General features: G+C 46.3%; 1 protein-coding gene across 1 annotated transcript; it reads left to right on the top strand.

Annotated features, from left to right (window-relative positions):
• The first annotated feature begins 7096 nt into the window (after nt 1–7096).
• TOMM5 (translocase of outer mitochondrial membrane 5) lies at nt 7097–10173 on the top strand. Its single transcript, XM_074952141.1, has 2 exons — nt 7097–7384; nt 9640–10173. Exons 1-2 carry the CDS (start codon nt 7264–7266, stop codon nt 9672–9674), a joined length of 156 nt encoding a protein of 51 aa, XP_074808242.1. The 5' UTR covers nt 7097–7263; the 3' UTR covers nt 9675–10173.
• The last annotated feature ends 1838 nt before the right edge of the window (nt 10174–12011 follow it).

Genomic DNA, 12011 nt, shown 5'->3' with positions numbered 1-12011 from the left:
AACAGATTGTTTAGCATAAGTCTGATTTGTCTTGCATACCCCAAGTTTCACCTCACTTAAAAACTACTTCCTTACAAAATCAGACATAAAAATACAAAAGTGTCACAGCACGCTAATTCTGAAAAATTGCTTACTTTCTAATTTGTATCATATAATTACAAAATAAATCCATCGGAATATAAATATTGTACTTATATTTCAGTGGATAGTATATAGAGCAGGATAAACAAGTCGCTGTCTGTATGAAATTTTAATTTGTACTGACTTTGCTAGTGCTTTCTATGTACCCTGTTGTAAAAGTAGGCAAATATCTTGATGAGTTGACGTACCCCCTGGAAGACCTCTGAGTACCCCCAGGGGTATGTGTACCCCTGGCTGAGAACCGCTGCTATAAGAGACCATTCAAGGTAGAGTGGCCTGTTAACACCTCTGCAGTCATAGGACAAAAGGGGGAGACAAAAGGGGGGTTAGTGGGTTACAGGTTGTTGCAATAAGCCACAAATCCAGTTACTTTGTTAAGACCATGATTTTCTGTGCCTAGCAAAGTTCTGAATTTAAGCTCCCAGGCTCGTCTTTTGTTGTGCAGGTTTCCTCTGGGGATGAGGACTGAGGGGTCAGATACTGTGAAAAGGGTTCTCCCACAGGTGACAGGGTGTCTTTGTCTTCTATCATTTTCCTGTGTGAGTTCCTTCCAGAGTGTAGTGATTGTCTGATTTTATCGCGGACGAGGTCCTGAAAGCGCCACGTGTGGGATTTAGATGTTGCTTGTAATTATTAGAATTGGGAGCACTGGCTGTTGGGAGTCTGAAAGGACAGGAAACAGGAAGGAGGGGGGAGGAGTTGAGAGGCTGGGAGAAAGTTATAGAGGGTGCAGCAGCAGCTTGGTAAAGAGGTTTCCACTTTGAAAATAAAGTCCTGTTGAAGCTTGTTAGTACCTTGCCTGGTTGATACAACATTTTGGCGACGAGGATGGATCTTCTGCCTCTGAACCCACCTGCACCCTTTCTGCAAAGCCCAGGTGAGCCTCCAATTGCTTTTACTGCCTGGATCCATATGTTTGAGACTTATCTGCTTGCAATCAGTGCTACAGAGATTTCTGAAGTAAGAAAGCGTGCTCTGCTAATCCACTGCCTTGGAGCAGAAGGGCAGCGTATATTTTACACTTTTCCCCTCGCAGATGATAAATATGAGACTGCACTCACTGCAATAAAAAAATTTTTTGTGCCAAAAGTGAATGTAGTAGCTAATCACTACAGATTTCGCCAGCGTGAGCAGAAACCAGGGGAAACTATAATGCAGTATATTGCTTCCCTGAGGAGTCTGATTGTAATTTGCAACTTTAGGAGTATGGCAGATGAGATGATTAGAGACCAGCTCATTGAGAAAACAACCATGCTTCATGTAAGAGAACGCTTACTTCTAGAACCACAACTTCCACTAGAAAAAGCAATAACCATTGCTACTCAGATTGAGTCAGTTACTGCTGAAGCCAAAATAATGAGCATGGATACAGGAGGCACAGTCCAGGCTGTGACTCCTTTGCAGAAAAGTTCTCTACCACTGCAGACACACAACTGCAAGAGGAAAACTAATGAAAAACCACTGAATCAGCAAATTCAAAATACAGTAAAAGCCTGTTTTCACTGTGGATCCCCACAACACCTTGCAAGCTACACAGGATGTCCAGCAAAAGTAGCTCAGTGCAATCATTGCAAAAAGATTGGACATTTTGCTAAAGTATGTTGCAGCAGCCAGTTCAATCAACAGGTGCATGCATTTACAATACCAGATGTTACTGTGCTGAGCATGGACAAAATCACTACTGCACATATTCCAGAACAGATAAAGTGCACTGTAAATGTTTCCGCCATACCCATAGGCAAACCACACTCTATTCAGCTAATGTTGGCTCAGTAGTATCTATACTACCTGATTCCATCTATCTGCATTTCTTTAAAGATATGCCTCTTACTGAACTCAACTTCACTTGTTGTGCTATTTGAAAAACCATATTCCAGTACATGGCTGCCTGCCATTTGTGACTTTGTCCTCACCCATAACTATTTCACATTTGGGGACAATGTATACCTTCAAATCAGCGGTACTGCTATGGGTACCTGCATGGCCCCACAGTATGCCAACATGTTCATGGCTGACTTAGAACAACGCTTCCTCAGCTCTCGTCCCCTAATGCCCCTACTCTACTTGCGCTACATTGATGACATATTCATCATCTGGACCCCTGGAAAAAAAGCCCTTGAGGAATTCCACCATGATTTCAACAATTTCCATCCCACCATCAACCTCAGCCTGAACCAGTCCATACAAGAAATCTACTTCCTGGACACTACAGTGCTAATAAGCGATGGTCACATAAACACCACCCTATACCAGAAACCTACTGACCGCTATACTTACCTACATGCCTCTAGCTTTCATCCAGACCACACCACACGATCCATTGTCTACAGCCAAGCTCTACGATACAACCGCATTTGCTCCAACCCCTCAGACAGAGACAAACACCTACAAGATCTCTATCAAGCGTTCTTACAACTACAATACCCACCTGCTGAAGTGAAGAAACAGATTGATAGAGCCAGAAGAGTTCCCAGAAGTCACCTACTACAGGACAGGCCCAACAAAGAAAATAACAGAATACCACTAGCCATCACCTTCAGCCCCCAACTAAAACCTCTCCAACACATCATCAAGGATCTACAAGGATCCTGAAGGACAACCCATCACTCTCACAGATCTTGGGAGACAGGCCAGTCCTTGCTTACAGACAGCCCCCCAGCCTGAAGCAAATACTCACCAGCAACCACGCACCACACAACAGAACCACTACCCCAGGAACCTATCCTTGCAACAAAGCTCGTTGCCAACTGTGTCCACATATCTATTCAGGGGACACCATCATAGGGCCTAATCACATCAGCCACACTATCAGAGGCTCATTCACCTGCACATCTACCAATGTGATATATGCCATCATGTGCCAGCAATGCCCCTCTGCCATGTACATTGGTCAAACTGGACAGTCTCTACGTAAAAGAATAAATGGACACAAATCAGACGTCAAGAATTATAACATTCAAAAACCAGTCGGAGAACACTTCAATCTTTCTGGTCACTTGATTACAGACCTAAAAGTGGCAATTCTTCAACAAAAAAACTTCAAAAACAGACTCCAATGAGAGACTGCTGAATTGGAATTAATTTGCAAACTGGACACCATTAACTTAGGCTTGAATAAAGACTGGGAGTGGATGTGTCATTACACAAAGTAAAGCTATTTCCCCATGTTTATTCCCCCCCCTACTGTTCCTTACACGTTCTTGTCAACTGCTGGAAATGGCCCACCTTGATTATCACTACAAAAGGTTTTTTTTCTCTCCTGCTGGTATTAGCTCACCTTACCTGATCACTCTCGTTACCATGTGTATGGTAACACCCATTGTTTCATGTTCGCTGTGTATATAAATCTCCCCACTGTATTTTCCACTGAATGCATCTGATGAAGGAGCTGAAGCTCACGAAAGCTTGTGCTCAAATAAATGTGTTAGTCTCTAAGGTGCCGCAAGTACTCCTTTTCTTTTTGCGGATACAGACTAACACAGCTGCTACTCTGAAACCTGCCAGTAATAGTTACTTTTGGTGATTGCTGTGTAACTGCAGAGTTCTACATTGTCCACAAAGGCACTCCTATCCTTGACAGAGATTTATTGGCTGCTTTAAATCTCAGGATAGTTAATGGATGAATTGATCTTCCTCAGCAAAGCACTCTTGCGGTACACACAACAGTTTCAGCTGGGACCCAACACCAGGTTGAGGAGAAACTTGGCTGTGCTTATGGGTTTCTGCATAAAGTTAAAATGCGGAATAACGTGATGCCTGTAGGACAGAAGTTACGGCACTTACCATTTTCAGTCAGGGAAGCTGTTTCAGAGGAATTTAGAAAACTTGTTTAAAAGGACATTATTGAAGAGATCGACTCCTCGGAATGGGTTTCACCTATTGTAGTGACGCAGAAGAAGGGTGGAGGCATTTGCCTTTGTGTGGACTTAAGGGAGCCAAATCAAACTATTGTGATTTACAGTCATCCTCTTCCTCACATAGAAGAAGTATTTGCAGAACTCCATGGAGCAAAGATGTTTTCTACTCTTGATCTGCAGAGCGCATACCACCAGGTTACGTTGCATGAAGATAGCAGAGAACTCACAGCATTTATTACACACGAGGGACTATTTTGTTTTAAACATGTTCCATACGGTCTCGCATCTGCCCCAAGTGCCTTCCAAAAAATGATGTCATTGATTCTGAAGAATCAACATGGAGTTCAGTGCTATCTGGATGATATTATCGTGTTTGGAAATACATCTGAAGAGCATGACAATAACCTGCAGTCTGTACTAAACTGCATCAGCACAGCAGGCCTCCAGCTCAATAGGTCCAAATGCAAATTTAGACAAACTGAACTCTCCTTTCTGGGGCATACAATTTCACAGGCTGGACTAAAACCTGATCCAGATCATATCCTGGCAATTTCAAATGCTCCTCCTCCAACAGATTTGCAAACCTTACGTACCTTCTTGGGTCTTACCTCCTGGTATGCAAAATTCATTCCCAATTATGCGTCTGTCATTGAACCGTTACGGGAATTACTATGGAGAAGTTCAACCTTAGTGTGGACAACAGATGCACAAGCTAGTTTCGAAACGGTGAAATACTTGATTGTACATAGTCCAGTACTTGCACTATTTCAGTCCTGCATTGCTCACAATTGTAACTACTGATGCTTCTGATTATGGACTTGGGGCTGTTCTCACACAACTGCATGAGGACGACACAGAGAGGACTGTTGCATTTGCTTCAAGGACACTAAGTAATGCTGAGAGAAAATATTCTACAGTCGAAACAGAAGCACTTGCTTGTGTCTGGGCTACTGAAAAATGGAGAACTTACCTGTGGGGCCGCACGTTCAAGTTGCTCACAGACCACAGCCCTTTGACGACATTGCTCACCATGAAAGGACTGGGAAGAGCAGGATACTGTAGTGCTCGATGGTCTGCAAGACTACTCTCTTTCAATTATGAACTGGAATATAAACCTGGAAACTTTCTCGCCTGCCTTTGCTTTCACCAGATGGTCCACCGGAGGATGAGGATGTAGTGGTTGCGCTTATTATAAGCACTCTCACTGCAGTTACAAGAGAACAATTTCAAGCTGCTTGTTCAGCGTGTCCAATTCAATAAAAACTACGGGAATTTCTGACAAAGAGATGGCCCAGTCACCCTAAAAACCTTGACCCAGTTTTGCTGCCTTATTTTAGAGTTCAGGATGAACTTTCTTTGTTTGATGGCTGTGTGCTACAAGGTACACACCGGCTCCTTGTGCCAGAAGAATTACAGTCAAAACTCATACACCTGGCACTCGATTCTCATCAAGGAATTGTCCGAACCAATCAACGACACGGGATCTGTATTGGTGGCCAGGGATGGGCTCTCAAACTGAAGCACTCATAAAATCCTGTGTCACTTGCCAAATGCATGATAAGACAGCAGTGACATGTACCCCTCCATTACAGCCCGTTTCTCTTCTTGAATCTGCATGGGAAAAAGTGGCGATTGACATTGTAGAACCCTTTGATACTGCTCCAATTGACTGCCGTTATGCCATCACTTTAATAGACTATTTCAGTAAATGGCCTGAGGTAGCGTTTACATCACAAATCTCTTCTGCTACAGTAATTAAGTTCCTCTCTTCAGTTTTTAACAGGAAGGTAACCCCAAAGAACTGGTTTCAGATAATGGTAGTCAATTTACTTCCCCGGAGTTTGAAACTTTTCTAGCACAGAGGAACATTTTACACAGAAGGTCATCCCTATATTACCCTCAAGCCAATGGGGAAATTGAACGGTTTAACAGACGTTTGAAAGAGAGTTTGCAAACGGCTAAACTGGAAGGGCGACTGTGGATACCCTTCACTACTGATTTCTTGCAAGCATACTGGGCTCCACGACATGCCACAACACAACAATCACCCGCAGAGTTACTGCATGGGAAACAGATGAATACTAAACTGAACATTGCTGGATTGTTAAATGCACGACCTGATGCCCCAAATGAGGATGATGTGAGAAAAACAGTTGAACAGAACCAAGCAAAGTCTAAGGCTTTCACAGACAAGCGGCGGGGTGCTAAGGAACCAAAGTTTGAGTGGTTCCTTCGTTAGAATACGAAAACCTGGAATTTTACGCAAAGGGGACCATAAATTCACAGCTCCTCTTAAAATCATAGAGAAGAAGGGACCTTACACCTATCGACTTTCGGATGGGCGGGTATGGAATGCTTCTTATCTTGCACCTGCCTATGAGGAGATGATGCCAACACCCAGTCTGCATCGGATGACTTCACCGCAGTACCAACACAGGACATTGCACTGGAACCGGGGTTTGAGAGACGGCCTGTCAGACCCAGACGGTCACCTGTCTGGACTAGAGGCTACGTTCTGTAGTATCTACACTGTTTTCAGTGTAACAGTTCTGCCAACAGTATAGTGTCTTGTTTCATATTTGTTCCTGTGGTGAGAACAATGTTTATTTTAATTGGGAGGGTTTCTTAAGCGAGGCGGGAACGTGGTGTTTAGATGTTGCTTGTAATTATTAGCCTTGGGCGCGCGGGCTGTCGGGAGCCTGAAAGGCCAGGAAACAGGAAGAGGAGTTGCGAGGCCGGGAGAGAGCTACCGAGGGTGCAGCCGCAGCTTGGTAAAGAGGTGTCCACTTTGCAACTAAAGGCCCGTTGAAGCTTGTGAGTGCCTTGGCTGGCACAACGCCGCGCTAGGCCCGACTGGGGCCTGCGCTCGGCCGGGGCTCAGACCAGAGGCTCACAGTGGTCCCGCCTGGCTTTGAACCGACACAGCCGCGCGCCAGCCAGACCCGCCCCCGCCCTGCCGCGCCCACAGAGCCGCTAGCTGCACAGCGCCTCCTGCCCCACCCCCGATGAGGGCAGCCAGGCTTCAGTGCGGCTCCCGCGCATGCTCCCGCGAGGGCTTAATGGGCGCCACGCCGCTCCGTCGTCATGTGACTCGCTCCCAGCCTTTCCTCCGCCCCTGCGCAGAGTGACGGTGAAGGGGTTGTGACCGGGAGTGTCCCTGCTGAGGCGCCGTAGCGCGGGCGGGGCCAGAGGGCGGAGCGGGGCAGCACCGCCCGCCGCCCCGCAGCAGTCCTGGCCACAAAGCCCGAGCAGCTTGGCCGCCGCCATGTTCCGGATCGAGGGGCTGGGGCCCAAGATGGACCCGGAGGAGCTGAAGCGGAAGATGCGGCAGGATGTTCTCAGCTCGGTCCGCACCTTCCTCATCTACGTGGCGCTGCTGCGGATCAGTGAGTGACGGGCGGGGCGCGTGCTGGCCCTTCCCCTCCCCCAGGGCCTCGCCACCAGCCGCCCGCCCCACGTGGGTGCGCGCTGCCCCCTCCTCCCGCCCGTGACCCGGCCGGCGCTCGGGGCGCGCTCCGCACGTGCCGTGCCCGCCCGTGGGGCGCAGCGCGGAGCCGGCAGGCGCGGGGAACTCGCGGGCTCGCCGGGCGGGGAGCGGGCAGTAGCGGGGCCGGGGCTAGCGCGGGCAAGGCGGCTTTGGGGCGGGGCGGCCGGGGCGCTGGGCTGCTCGCCGGGGCCCGCGCTGGTGCCGCGGCTCCTGCTGATGGCCGTGCAGGCACCCCGCGGCCAGCTGCACCCCGGCTGGGGACGCTGCGGGGACGCTGGGGTGCAGCCGGCTGTGCAGCCCGCCGCAAAAACCCCAAGCTGCCTTGGGCCGGCCGGACCTCCTGCCCCCGGCGAAGGGCGCGCCTGGCGGTAGCGAAAACAGGGCGTCGGGAAAGTCTCTCGGCTTTTCGCATGTGCAGATCGGGTGTCAAGTTTTAAAGCCTGAAAAGACAGAAAAAACTAAGGGTCTCAGTGTACGGTCCCGAGGCTGCGCTGCCCTGCGGGGCTTGGAGCCTGTCGCTGCAGCGAATTGTTCGCCGGGTCCGACACAGGCGGGGAGCGGCTCACGTTCGTTTTGCAAGGGTCGTTCTCCTGGATCTGTCTGCCCCACGGCTGTCTCAGTAAACGTGCCCGGGGTGACTGTCTCCTGGTGCAGCTCTTTGGCTTTCAGACCTCAGAATAGCTTCTTAAATTCTGGGTTCTCTAACGCTAGTTCTGTCTTCAAAGTAAACCTTCTGCTCAGCTCCTTAAAACGTGAAGTTATAAGTTGTAACACTGAACTTCTGCAGGCCCTCAAGCCACAAAGGGATCGATCACCCTTAAAAAAGAAAAAAGCTAAGAGTAAGAGCGAGGCACACCAAAAGTTACCTGAGGGCATTCCTGTCCATTATAGTGTGTTGCATTTGTCAAGTAATGGAATAATTACCCCTTGTCAGCAAAGCAAAGTGAGACTGACATATAGTTTACTACAAAGGCAAGAAAACGCAGCAGCATAATACTGTTTTGCTGTGTGCGTTGTATGTTCATGTAAAGGCATTGGTGTGTATGAGTAATTCGTTGAGTTAGGATCTTTTAAATATTCACCATACATGTAATTAGATGGGTAAAGGAATATTTTTACAGGAAGACACGCTACTATCCTCTTTACAGATGACTTGCAAAGGGAAAACTAGGTTGATCCCAGTGTCTGCTGCTTTATCATGTACAAGAGCCTGAACGGATTGATGTTTTTGCTTGTTGGGTTTTTTTAAGCCGTAAAAATAACATGTCAAGTTCTGTTTCTCGTGGTTTTTCTGGGAGTCTTGTTGGGGGCTGCAGAAGAAGACTGGAAGTTGCTCAGTCGTTGAAGCTGCAAGCTGTTCCAGGGACTCAGTGGGATTCTGTGCAGTTGCAGGGGTCTGCCTGTGGCACAGCTTGCAGGATCAGGGCCCTAACCCTTCAATGAAAATTAGAGCAATGTTGAAACTGACAGATTTCCTCCAAACTAAGTTAAACAGGTGTTAACAAATCTACTAACAATCTCAATAAAAACTACTCTTCATGCAGGTCTGATCTGCACTAGAAACTTGCTTTGTGGGTTTTTTATGACCTTTTTATACTGCAAAAATTGCATTTGCTGGTGTGGTTTATTTTGTTCATGGAACTGGTATAAGCTATACCAGCAAAAGCACATTTTTGCTAGTGTAAACTGCATCTGCACTAGGAGGGTTTGCCAGTATAGCTGTACTTCCAAACCCTTTCTAATGTACAGAAGGCCCAAGTCTAACTTCCTTGGCACTCTAATTTCTTCATCCTGCCAACTCTTCCAGAAAGCAGTCTAGTTAGTGTAGATAGATCTGAGTTTATAATGTAAAAAGCAAGCAAAATCCTCCTACCTTCCAAGCCTCCTTCATACACCATAGGAAGCCAACTGGGGGGGGAGGGAGGATGGGGTGCAAGCACCCATTTTTTTTCTTTGCAGGTCACCTTTCAAGACCTTGCTTGAGGTTCTTGCTCAGGTTCTTGCTTTGCTGAATGGGAGATCATCGATTTGTGGACAAACAGCAAGTTTAGTTTTTTCCTTGCGATAGGCAGAGCAAATTGTATGCCTTAAACAACTTGTAATCCTGTGTAGTTGAACTAAAAATCTATATCTTGATTGTACATTCTTTTTCAGCTCCATACATCTTAAAGAAATTGGATAATATATGAATACAGAAGAGCTGCAAAGACTGGATACATGGAAACACAAAGGATTGTGGCTGCCTTTCTGTTAATAAACAAGATGCAAAAGGCAGACTTCACATACCGAATGGATCTAAAAATTTCATTTAAGCATATTTGACTTTGTGAGAGCAATGGCCTAGCTGGAAGTATGGAAAATGGTTATTGTCCTTCTGATTGATTTCAGGTCATGTAATGCTCCCATGTGGCGGCATATCTCTATTTGTGCTGGTACAGCCCTTGTCTTGTGTCCAGAAATTGCATCATACTCCATTTTTGTAAGAAGTATTAAGTGCAAACAGATTTCTTTGTTCTGGAGCTACCTCTAAAATACCACAGTGCTATGGCTGTCAATCTTACTGAACCTGTCTGTGTGAAAAATGAACTTCTTTGGATCCCTAAACTCCATCTAGGAAGCTGTTAACTTGAATCCAGTTAATTGATTTTATTTTTTGTTGAAATAAAATGGAATAACAAGTCTGATTTCAGGCACAGTTCTATTGCTTTATTTTTAATAAAATCAGTTACAGTAGAAGGCTCGTGGGATCTTTTTTACTCCCATCCCCTCACCAAAGTCGTCTTTCCCAAAAGTGTTTCTCATGTATGGAGTTGAGGGAGGGAGGGGTGTGTGGGGATTGGGAAAAGCAGAGATGATAGCAAGAATGAGGAAGGGGATAGGAAATGCAGTGCTTGTACCTTTTTAAGTAGGAGACTGTTCATGCCCTGAAAAGTTTACAGTCAAAATAGACAAGACAGATAAAAGGTAGATGGGGAAATAGTGACACAAAGAAGGGAAGTCACCCAGAAAGTGAGTGGCAGAGCAGGAGTTAAACTCACGTCTCCTGTGCTCCAGTTTTGTGCTCTGTTCATTAGACCGTGTAGCATCTGGTTTGAGTTAAGATTTCCTTAAATGTATTTTGTTCCAAATTATTCAGTAAAGCTTACAAATGCCATTTGCTCATCTCTTGCCGTGACATAGCTTCTCCATCGTCATAATAGCTGATGCTTCCTAGTCTTCTGCACCTTCCTAAAACCAAACCCTCTGCCCACCCGTCTCTCGGGGGGGGGGGGGGGGTCCCTTGCTGTTGGGTCTTTTTCTAGCACAGAAAAGAACTTGCTGAATCCTAGGAGGAAGAAAATATAGCTTAGCAAACTGGATTTCCTTGGGTACTTCCTTGCAGCAGGGCGACTTCTTCCAAGTCTAGCCTTGAGTGGGTTCCTGCAGTTGGACCAGATTAGCAACAGCCACATTATACCATCTGTTAGCTCACAATGCTGAGTTGAGCTGTTACTGGGCCCAGAAAGGTGAGTCAGGAATTTTGACTCAGTATCCTGAGACCCACTGGGCCAGATTTTTATGAAAATCCCACTAGAGTCTACATACATTTGAGAATCTGACCCTCAGGGACTCTAAGAGAAGTCCCTGCACAACCATGTCCTGCTACCTGGGTAACTATAGGCCTATTAACCCGATAGCAATCCTGGGTGAAATAATGGAAAAGCTGCCATTGATAGCTAAAGGATAGAAATCCTGTTAATGCCAGTCAACATAATTTTATGGAAAATAGGACTTGTCAAACAAACCTGATTTCATTCTTTGCTGAGATTAAGTTTGGCTGATACAGGTAACTGTAGATATAATGCAGATTACGGTAAAATGAGGTTGTAGTGTAGGAGATTCTGATTAAAATGGGTGCCATACCATATTAAAGCCTATGTTTATATGGATTAAGAGCTGGCTAGCTGACTGATCTCAACAAGTAGTCAGCAGGGGGGTCACAACTGGGGTGCTCTTAGTGGGGTTCTGCAGGAATCAGCATGAGGCCCAACACTTCAGCATTTCATCCGTGATCTCAGAGTAAATAAAATCACTGCTGATAAAATTTTCAGATGACAGAGTAGCACAGTGATAAATGATGAGGACAGGGCAGTCATACAGAGCCAAAGGCAGAGTGATAGATCTAGTAATAAGGGATACAGGCCATCAGTACAGAATGGGGGACTGCCCTGGGAAGCAGTGACTCGGAGAAGGTTTAGTTTGTAGGGGGGTTGTGGCAAAAAGGACTGATCTGCCATCCTTGGATGTGATACAGGAGAGTGGTAAGTAGGAAGGTGATTTTTACCTGTGTGTATGGCATTGGTGAGACTGATGCTGGAATACTGGGTGCAGTTCTGGTGTGTGCATTTTAAAAAGGAAGCTGAAGAATTGGAAAGGATGCAGAGAAAAGGCACAAAAATAATTTGGGGCTGGAGACAATGCTGGCAGCAGGACGCACAAACATCATGGTCAATGTCCTCTGGGCTAGGGGGCAGAATCTGTGTTCC

This window comes from Natator depressus, chromosome 5, assembly GCF_965152275.1.
Source record: "Natator depressus isolate rNatDep1 chromosome 5, rNatDep2.hap1, whole genome shotgun sequence".
In the NCBI taxonomy this organism is placed as follows: Eukaryota; Metazoa; Chordata; order Testudines; family Cheloniidae; genus Natator; species Natator depressus.
This window is presented reverse-complemented; position numbering and strand designations above follow the sequence as displayed.